This window comes from Psammomys obesus, unplaced genomic scaffold, assembly GCF_907164565.1.
Source record: "Psammomys obesus unplaced genomic scaffold, mPsaObe1.curated_primary_1811, whole genome shotgun sequence".
Classification (NCBI taxonomy): Eukaryota; Metazoa; Chordata; class Mammalia; order Rodentia; family Muridae; genus Psammomys; species Psammomys obesus.
Window position 1 is genome coordinate 14083007 of NW_026585644.1, and position 11045 is coordinate 14094051.

General features: G+C 50.4%; 1 protein-coding gene across 2 annotated transcripts in view; it reads right to left on the minus strand.

Annotated features, from left to right (window-relative positions):
* Nucleotides 1-9560, minus strand: part of Pxdn (peroxidasin) — a 75858-nt gene extending 66298 nt beyond the window's left edge. For both annotated transcript variants that reach the window (XM_055624868.1, XM_055624859.1), the window contains exon 1: nt 9230-9560. In XM_055624868.1, the coding sequence (XP_055480843.1) occupies nt 9230-9420 (191 nt within the window). In that variant the 5' untranslated portion in view covers nt 9421-9560. The remainder of the gene's footprint in view (nt 1-9229) is intronic.
* Nucleotides 9561-11045: the final 1485 nt, after the last annotated feature.

Sequence of the window (11045 nt, forward strand, 5' to 3'; positions counted from 1 at the left end):
AGAAAGAAAGAAAGAAAGAAAGAAAGAAAGAAAGAAAGAAAGAAAGACTTCCCATCAATCTCTGGCCTCCATGTGTGTACACACACACACACACACACACACACATACACACACTCCTCACACTCACAGCACACAAATTATGGCATGTAAACAAATGCTAAATCATGCCATACATTACAGAACTGTACATGTATCACGACCTAATTTTTTAAAACAAACATGACAAGCATACGTACGCCTAGGCATACACAGACAGTGGTATAAATGTGCATCTGATCTAATGACAGAATGTAAGCTATCTGTTTTGCTTTATCTGCAGTTAAAATATTTTCAATACAAGTATGTATTATTTGCAAAAAAAAAATATTAAAATAATGTGCAAAAGAAAAACAAAATGGTCAATCAGTGGGTGAGGGGGCAGGTTTCATAACTCAACTCCTAGCACAAATTGTGAGGGCTGCTGCCCAGCCCTCTCCAGCAGGAAAGGCCAATCTAATAACGGTTGTTTGTTGAGCCAAACTCCTCCCAGAGATGACTGGTTCAGAGACCCTAGGGGACATAGCAAGGGGTGAATTACCAAAGACCTTGCAAGTTTATATGCAGCATTAGAGCATTAGGAGGTAAACAGGAAGGGCTGAGTGCCCTCCAGCCAGGGCACAGGAACCTAAGCTGGCTACAGCCTCTCATCCTTGGCACACAGTGAGCCAAGAAGCATGGTCATAGGAGAAGCCAAACTTGTTCAGAAATGCAACTGACACCTGGTCCCCAGAAGGTGATGGTCTGAGCCGGAGCATTAAGTATTCCCTGTGTTTCCCTGTTCTAGTCCTTCACCGTATCACCCATCATTTTAACAATTCCACAAAGCAGTCAAGATGAGAAGCACTGCTCTCATTCCTTGGAGAACTCCCACTCTGCAAATAGCTGACCAGGCATCCTGTTGTGAGGACACAGGTGGGGACCAGCACTGAGACCACTGACCCCTTAGCACAGACAAGCAAATGCCTCTTGTGAGCAGGCCACTTGAAACCCCAAGGAGTACAGATCACAATACTTCTCATGGGGAGAGGGTCTTAAGACCACCTTGATCTATGGTAGTATTTCCTACTTATCTCACAGGGGAGAGGGTAAAATTCACCCTAAGTCACAGTACATGGAAACATAGGGCCACATCCACCATGCTGGTGAACATCTCTGAAAAGAGGCCAATGATCAGAACCCTTCCACATAACTCCCTATCAGGTACACACAGCAGAAAATTAATCAGTGAAACGGAATCTAAAGAGTCCAAGGCTGGGAAATGTGAGTTGTTTGAAGCCACTTCTTCATAGTTACATGTCTGATCCACTGCCCTGGATCAGATACTCCCAAAGCAGGGTGAAACATGGGACTAGAACCCACCAATGCAGTGTGAGCAGCAGCGTGGCATCACTTCAGAAGGCTCAGCAGTGTGAGCCAGCCCCAACATCCCCCTCCTCTCTCTGCTTCCACTGCAACCTCAGGGCCATGGAAGAGAGATGAGTTCAGGATAGAGACGGCATCCTTGAGTGTACACCCAACATGATGCAACCAAAGGAGCCAGATAGGAAACACTCTACTTGCTGATACCTATTCCATTCTGCCTTTGTGGTTAGCAGGCAGCCACAGACAAAATGTGAGCCCCCGTCCTGGCTTGTCCCAAAACCTCAAGCCATAACAGGCAGGCTACCCACAGGCTGCTGTTGGTGACTCTGGCTTTAGGCAGAACTTCCAACAGAAAGCTGTCAGGCCAAGAGCATCTGTGTGGGCAATTCACATGATCTAATCCACCAGGACCCACCACTGCTCCTCAGAGTAGCTCAGGCTAAATGCTCCAAATACCACAGTTGAGTTGTTTCAATTTTTTCTCAAAAATCTGAACTTGTAAACCTGAACTCAGCATTTTATTCTTATCACTACTTCTTTTTACCATATCCTACCACAGAATTTTTAAAGGGAAAAAAAATTTTTTTGAAGGCAAGTAGGGTTGTCTGTTCTCAAATAAGACTGAGTAACAAGTGAGACTCTCCTCTCCATCATGAACAACCCAAAATAGATAAGGTATGGACAACTATTTTCATGGTATTATATTGGACCTCAGTCAAAACTGGAGATAAACCTAGAAAGATGGGAAACAAATGAGCATGGGAAAGGCCCAGCAAACTGCCTGACAGAGAAGAAAATGCCAAGAGTCTGGAGAGACCTTGTCAGTCAAAACTCTCAGGAGAGATGCCAGAAACACCCGAACACCCAAGAAGGAGGGGAGGAAGGCTGTAGGGAGCTGCTGAATGTGGAGCGGAGCCTGACAGCTCACATCCAGCAGGACGGACAGAAGCACCCACATGGTTCAAAGGCAGTGCTCACACTGGAACAGGGTGAATATCGCCATCTGCATCCATCACACAGCAATGAGTCGCAGGCTGTCGTGTTTTAAGAGTCTAATGGTAACTGGTCTAAGACAGAGCCCTACCTCCAGTCCTGCCTCACCGATCTTTAATAGGGTTGGGAGAGAAAGGTATAAGGCTCCTTGACTTGCTGTTTCTTATCTAATCAGCAGGACAAAGCTTGGAACTACAGGACACAATTACCTAGTCCTCAAAAAGGTCAAAGTTCATGATATCTGGGTTCTATTAAAAAATACACTATAGTGCTGGAGAGGAGCTCGGTTGATATAATGCTGGCCGAGCATGCATGGGAACCTGAGCACCCACATAAAAAGTCGGGCATGGCAGTCCATGCTTGTAATCCCAGTACTCGAAGTACAGTCAGGAATACCCCGGGGCTTTCTGGACAGCCAATCTAGCTGAATCAGTGACATCTAGGTTCAGTGAGAGTCTGCCTCAAACAAACAGAAGAGAGATTGAGGAAGATTTTTGACATAGACTTCCAGCATCCATGAGTGCATACAAAAGGGCATACACGCAGGTCAGTCTGCCTGGTTCCAAATGATGGTACTTTGTGTCAAGTTAACATTAAAGTAGCTAGCACAGAGAGCTAGCCAAGCATGAGCTTGCCTGCCACCCAGCAGTCAACGTCCTCTGTTTCCTGGTGTGCTTTGTCCATGAAGTGAGTTCTTGGCCTGAGAGAACGCTGAGTGTAGTGGAAAGGAAGCCTGCCTTCCAATTCCTGCCTAGAGTTTTTGTCTTGACCTTCCTCAGTGATGGCCTCTAACTGTAAGCGAAATAAACCACTTCTCCCTCAAGTTGCTTTTGGTCGGGGTGTTTGTCCCAGGACAAGAAATGAAGCCAAAACATAAGTGGTAAGGCAACATGAGGTAGGACATGATGATACCAGGGCTCTTGGTTTTCAGAACAAATGAACAAACACTGAGACGAGAAAGCATAAAGTACTGGAATTATCAGCCTTATAAGATGTTAAGCCATCACAGCATCTTTTCAAGAACAGGAAAGCATTCCCGCCAGAATGCTTGGTGGCAAACGCCCAGCACTCAGAGGCAGAAGCAGGCAGATCTCTGTGAGTTTGGGGCCAGTCTGGTCTACTGATTGAGCTCTAGGACAGCCAAGGCTACAAGGAGAAACCCTGTCTTAGAAGAAGGAAGGAAGGAAGGAAGGAAGGAAGGAAGGAAGGAAGGAAGGAAGGAAGGAAGGAAGGAAGGAAGGAAGGAAGACAGTATTCCCATACACTGGCAGAGTCCTACTGTTTTAGGTGCAAATTGTGGGTATATGGCATTCATAGTTTGGTTAAAAAAAAAAAGCCCCACCCTGATCCCAAGGACTCCTGGCTCAAGAAGAGGCACTGACCCAAAAAAGAGTTAGCCCCTGTGGAGCTTTTGGCGACTGAAGCACCAACTAAGGACCATGCATGGACTGGACCTAGGCCCTCTACACATAATGTACCCAATGAGCAGCTTGGTCTCCATGTGGACCCCATAATAAAGAGAGATGGGCCTGTCACTGACATGGACTCTATGGTCTGCTTTTCAATCACTTCCACCCCCTCTCCCCGACGGAGCTGCCTTGCCTCAGTGGGAGAGGATACACTCAGTCCTGATGCAGCTTGATGGATGTGCTGAGGTGGGTTGATGGTGGGGGTGGGGCTCCCCTTTTCTGAGGTAAAGGGGAGGGCAGGAAGGGGAAGAACAAAGGAAGGTGGGACTGGGAGAAGAGGAGGGAGGGGGCTACGGTTGGGATGTGAAGTGAACAAATTAATTAATTTAAAAAAAAATGTCCCCTGTAGGCTCCTGTATTTGAATTCTTGATCACCAGTTGGTAGAACTACTTAGGGAGGTTTAGGAGGTGTGGCCTTGCAGGAAGTGTGTTACTGAGCATGGGCATTCAGAGTTAAGAGCCTTGTTAATTCCAATTTGTTCTCCTTGGTTCTGCTGTCATGTTACCCCTGCCCTGCCGTGATGGATTCTTATCCCACTGGAACCTTGAGCCCAAATAAGCTCTTGTATAAATTGCTTTGCCTGTGTTGTTCTATCACAGCAACAGGAAAGAAACTAATGCAGAGTCCCAGCTACTTGAGCACCACGTTAAACGGAATCCATTAAAATATAGGTATTTTCAATGAGTAATTTTCTTTAGCACCTCAAAGCCCACAAAGCTGTCACTTTGAAAGCAAGTGGGGGTCGTGGCTATGGTGAAAAGCAAGAGGTCTCCCTGAGAGGCTCTAAAGGCCAGCAGCTTGCAGACGCCTGCCTCTTCATTTCCTTAATTTCCTGACTCCTAAGCAATCGCCAGCTCTAGGCCTGGAGTATTGACCTCCTAGCTCCATAGAGACTTAGCTTACTTTATCCATTTGAATCTCTTTTCTGCTTATTGCAAAGTACAAAGGAAAAGGCCGATTTCTCCAACAGCACAGGCAAAAGCTCTTGTCTGTCAGTGGGAAACAGTGTGCATGTCTGTCTGGGAATAAGTGCAATGCACTGTGACTCTCCAACTCCCACAGATACACTTTGGGCCTATCTGTTGACGGTGTACCTCTGATCTGTGTAGATAGCACCTCTTCTCCAACCTGCCCAATAACCAACACTTCAGATAAAACCCCCTCAGCTTCTTCTGGTCCATAAGTTGGGAAACACAGACTGCAGGCACGGAGTGAGTGAAAGCAAGCTGACCACGAGCAAGCTGGTCCTGGAAGGCTCTTCCCACAAACCCTTCACCACACTCAAGCTCCTCGGAAAGGAAACCCACAGCTCCCGGTTACTGCCAACTGAGACGACTAACAGCCCAGGAAGCCAAGTGGTGCATGGGGAGAAAACTGCTGGAAGAAGGTTTCGTTAGGATCAAGCCAAGATTCCAGTCAGAGAGGCCTGGTCCACGGTCCCAGGTGGATGGATTCTCTTCACATCATTTCTTTGACCTTTGATGTTAAAACACTGACAGCAGAGACAGAAGGACTAAAGGGCAGTAGAACCACCATGGCTTCTTCATAGGATGTTTCTTCCACACAGAGATACCCAAGACCAAGCATAAAGATAGTGATGTCCCAGCAGAATGAACACCTAAAGAACATACAATGATCTCAAAGCATGTCACCTAGACACAGGCCCAACTGAGCCCTGGATGGACACTGAGGGTTCTCCTCTTAGGACAGCAACCCAAGAACCCAGACTGAATGCAGCAGCCTCGCAGACATTGGCTGGGCTGTGAGCAGTAGAACAAAACAGCGAGTTCATGTACCTGAGCACCCCTCAGCCCGAAGAACAGGGCCACAAGCAAGCACTGCTGTTGTGAAGACAGCACATTTTGAAGAGAGCACATCCTAAGAAACCAGAGTTAAGGGTGTCCCTGGGACATGGTCAGGAGCCAGGGAACTTCCTGTGAACTTAACACTTGCCCGACAATGCTAGGAATGGGAGCCTGGTTGAGCTCCGCTAGCCCCGTGTCTCTTCCAGTCTTCAGGCAACGGTGACTGTGCTTCCTGCGGAAAGGTGACTGATTCTACAAGGGAAGTCTGTAGGAAGCTGCTCTGTCCTTGGCACCTCATTTGGGGCTGCTGGGCTGGTAAAGGACAAACTGTGAACAGCTGTGACAAATGGGGACAAGCATGCCAGACAACAGAATCCATCTCCATACCCAGGAATCGCTCCTCTTGATGTCATCATTTTTCAGGCATTTTACCCATGTGGACTAGCCAGCAAGCATGTGTGCACTCTGCCAGAGCTCTGCAACCCCCTCTATCCCACACAGACCTGGCACACCTGGATGTGAAAGCTGGTACCTGACGAGGCTGACTAAAGTGGCTAGTCTAGAATACATCACCAACACAGAACAGGCGATCAGAAAACTAAGAACTCTGAGCATCAGGTCTCTGACTGAGGCCTAGGAGACCCAGCTCTGACCACTCTGGGGCCTGCACAGGGAACCCAGAGAATCTGTCCCAAACTCACAGTCTCAATCCTTCCTGCCGTGGTGGCTTCTGCCACATCGCCAGTCTAATAACTCCTCGGCACTGGAGGGGCCTGGAATGCCCGGTAGATGTTATGTTTTCAAGCTCAGTTCCCATGATCTCAGCACTGGAGGCTTCAGGGGACAGAGAAGGATATGGAAGGAGCAGGGTATCAGTTGAGAGGCCTAGTGCCTACAGGCCCCAGTGCTTTTTCTAGGCAACTCCCCTATGAAGGCCTGGGCGGAGAGGCGCATGGGAAGGAACAGCTGCTGTACTCAGGACACCATGCAAAACATCAGGCAGGTATTTCTACCAGCCTTCCCAGCCACACTGAGACAGGTACTTCCTAGAGGCAGTCAGAGAAGAGGAAGATGAGGAGGCTCAAGGCAGTGAGCACCGAGAGGCGCTGGGCACCACTGACATTTCACCTCGGGCTTTCAGGTGCCAGAAGGCAAAGTTCTAACGCGAACCACATGATGGCCTGAGATCATTTGGAAACCCTAAACAGCCTGGCATTCTCCCTGGCCAAAATATACCTCTAACACCCTGGGGAAGGAAGGAAAGAAGTTGATTTAGTCTCTAGAGAAGCTGAGTGGGGGTGGGGCTTTTAGGCAGCAAGCAATGTAACAAGGGGATGGATGCACTAACTTTGGGGGTGGGGGTTTTGCAAATTCATATCTTCTGCATCCAATTTCTATGTAACCATTGTTCTTCTGTTTCGTTGTTGTTGTTTTCAGCAGCATTTGAAAGAGGGCTCTAACTCTGGGCCTCACGTGCCAAGACAAGCTTTCTACCACTGAGCTACACCTCTGCCTCCAATGTAGAAAAATACAGAAAGTATCAGCATGTATGTGAGAGCAGGGAGTGGGAGAGAAGCTGAAAGAAAGCAATGTTATTGTGTGTGTTACAGCCCCATAGGGCCACCTCACTCAGATCAGCCTGTACCCAGGCACAGAAAGGGACTAACTTGCATATGTTCAAGGCCTTCCCTGGTAAAGTGGAGTCAGTGGTACCCAGTGTTATTGTTACAAAACCTTTCAGGAAACTTCAGACATCCATAAAAGTACAAAGTTTCAATTTCTTCAAACAAACCTTCCAGGAAATCTTTCAAGCACCATCTCTGGTGTTTCTCCGGAAACCTTACACACCCTCTGCTACATTTAATTTTTTTTTAATTACTTAAAAAAAAAAGAACGTTTATTCCTGTATATGAGGGAGGGGTGGAGGGAGGGGCATGTGGCCTGAATGTGGAGTCTGAGGGCAACTTTCAGGAGTCAGTTCCCTCCTTCCACCATGTGGACCCTGAGACTTGAACTCAGGATGTCAACGTGGCTGCAAATGTCTTTAGCCACCGAGCTCAGGCCCCCAACTACATTTGCATGTAGCATGGCAGCACACAAGGCTCCAATTCTGTTCTGCAGCACTCATTTTAAAATACTGCTGCAGAAAGCAATTATGATTTGGGAACACACAGTCTGAGAATCTGACTTTGCCCAGATGTGAAAAAATGGCTCCAGGGTCCAAGTTTTGGCCATTGACTCACTACAGAAATTCTCTGTATTTGGAGACGCTCCACCCTGGCCCGTTTTTAAAAGTTTATTGCTTTACAGCACACTGTCTATCCTCTCAGATGCAACCTTGGCTGGCCCTCCATACCCTCTGGAATGGAAGCCTTATTTAGCTCTTCAGGGGACTAGGCTAGGCATTCCGGCCCCAGACTGGCCGCACAGTGTCCACCAGAGGAAGTAGGACACCCATGCACTTTTTAAAAGTGAGAACACTGACCGCCCACTCCTTGAATAGTTCCCTCAGATTTTTATAACTTTCGCAGGCTCCTCAGAGATGCCAAAGTCCTCCAGCCCAGCCACGAAAAAGTGAAAACGTTTTGGAATGCAGAAGTGCAGCTGCAGGACCCTGAATTACAGTTGGCCCCTAAACGCATGCCTGCCTTTACAGAACCAAATCTCCTCGGAGCACACAGAGGCCTGCAGCCAACTCTACCTTCCCCCCGCCCTCCCCCAGGACAGGGATTCCTTCCGATCTGGGGGCTTATGGGAAGGCGCTAGAAGCGCACAACTCCGGGTTAAATCCAAGTATCTAGGAAGTGTAGGACCACTAAGAAACACACCAGCTGGGAGCAGAAACAGCAGGAAGAGTCCCCCAAACCGGCCCCGTCACCCGCACGGCGGTGGGCCCTCCACAGCACCGTGGACGTCAGGCTCCTTCCAGGCAAAGAAACAAACCCTACAAGGGCTGCACCCAACGGGTCCCCGGGATACCTAGGCGAACTTGAAGGCTCTAGCGCAGAAGCTGATGGGAGTACACTTGGCGCTGCTGGCGCCTCGGGACACAGATTCTGCGAGAGAGGTTTCTTTCTCGCAGGGTGGGGTGGGGTGGGCCTAGCTCCAGAAGGAGGGGGAAGGGGGGCAGGTACACTGATGGAGGAAGAAGAGGGAGGAAGAGGGGGTCTGAGGAGGGACGACCCAACTCCAGGCCTGCGCTTCAGGAGAGAGAGGGAGAGAAGGAAACCCGGGAGGGAAATTGAGAAGTCACCAGAGGGGAGGCCAGGCGGGGAAGGCGCAGGAGACGCGCGGGGCTTTCCCTGGCGACTCCCTACCACTTCCCGGTCCAGCGGGAGATTCTGAGTTTGAACAAAGGCGGCTCCCAAGGCCGCGCGCTCTGCGCTCAGGTCCGCCCCTGGAGTCCCAGCCAGGACGGACAAAGGCCCAGCACACCCTGCACCGGACGCCGGGATACCCCACTTCGCCAAACCAGTACCACCGTCCCCCGGCCTACCCACGCTTCTTGATCCCCCTAATCACACGCCCCGCGGACCCCAGCGTCCCCGGGCCGCACTCACAGGATGGAGGTCTGCGGCGCCACGGCGGGCACGGCCTCCAGCAACAGATGCATGCAGCGCACGGTGGTACGGAAGCACAGGCAGCGACTTGGACAGCCTGCCCCTGGCTTCGAGGCGACCACCGCCATAGCCCCCCAGGCGAAGTACAGCACGAGCGCCAGCAGGCAGCAGCGCGTGGAGCGCACGGCCATGGCAGACGGCGGGGACGGCCGCTGGCACGCGTGGACCGCAGCGGAGGAGGCCTCGGCGGGCGCGTCCACCGCCGGCTCCCAACTGAGCCCTCAGGTCCCCGGCCCACGTCCCAGCTGTGCGCGGGGGCGGGGATGCGGCGCCAGCTGTGCACATGCGCGTGGCTCCGCCCCCTCTCAGCCTCGTAGAGGGCGGGGGCTGGGCAATCACCGGGGCCTGGTGTCTGATCCAGGCGACCTGGCGACCCTTCCCGATGGGTGCAGCCAGGAAAGCACAGCATGACCAGCGCACACAGACTCCACTGTGGGAGCGCCTGTAGGTTCACAGGCGAGGGCTGGACGGGTTTGGATCGCTGTGTCTGCTTTTTAAACTGCAGTGCCACAACCAAGTTAACCCACATCCCTTAACCATGATTCTTTCCTGTATGCAAGGATTTTGTTGCTGGTGATGCCTTGTTTTGAACACTTAAAAGTCTTGCGTGTTCTAGGAAGTGAACTTTCACGACCTGCCCCTTTTTCTCCCGTGCCCGACCCTGCTTTCACACAAAAGCATCTGACGCTAATTTCGTTTTCCTCGTTCCTATTGGAGAAACTGAGGCCCAGGCCCCTGGTGCAGGGCTTGTAGGAAGGCTGTGCTGCAGAACTAGAAGCTCCCTGGGGGGGCACCCCCTGAGGCCTCCAACATTCACCCCCTGTGAGGAGCCCTGCCCACCTGGTGCTTTCCCTTGTAGGAAAGATGGAGAACACCTGTGGCCACCTCCAATCGATTTGACAAGGGAAGCCCTGAGGTTATCAGTGTGTGCTGTGAAAGATGGAATGCTGACACTTTATATGTCTCCCCGCTTCACCTGCGGTTCCAGGGTGAAGCGTTAGACCAGGAGGCTCAGGTTAGGCACAAAGGAACAGACTTCTTCAGTGTGAGCTTTGGAACTGGGGCCCAGGTGTGACAGCTGGTCTTGATTCTCCACTTGATTGAACTGAGCACCTAGGAGACTGTAAAACACAACTCTCTTTAAGTCAAAGGGAAATTTACAAAAAAAAAAAAAAAAAATACCTAAAAGTAGTAGACTTACTGGGAACCAGGGTGACACTCATCGGCTGGAAGATGGGGAGAAAAGACCATTTGCCCAGGTGTTCTATTTGTGGTTTCTGGCTATGTGAAGGGAGGTGCCCAGCTCTGCCACACCCTTCTGGACAGACAGACTGAAATCTCCGAAATTCTGAGCCAACACAGATCTTTCCCCCTCAAGTTAAGTTTTGCCTCTGGGTTTGGTCACTTTGTTGACAAAACACCACACCAGATGTGCCTCGACCTGTAAACTGCTATGATCCCACTGTTACCAGGCAGATGTTCTCTCTGATGGAAGAGGTGCTTCTGAGGGTCTAGCATCAGGAGACTGCTGAGGGGTGGGGTCACACCCAGGCACTGTCACCAGGTTTCAGATGCACCACTGGCAGGCTGTACCACGGAAGGCTATCGGAGGAGGGTCCAGTTCGCCATCACTGGGACCTCTCCATGGCTGTCATGCCTCCAACCATCTGCTGCATATGTATTCCAGAGAGAGAGCAGGACTAAGGCCTTTCTGCTAAGCCTGGAGCATGCCATCCACCTTCCAGTGCTACACTTC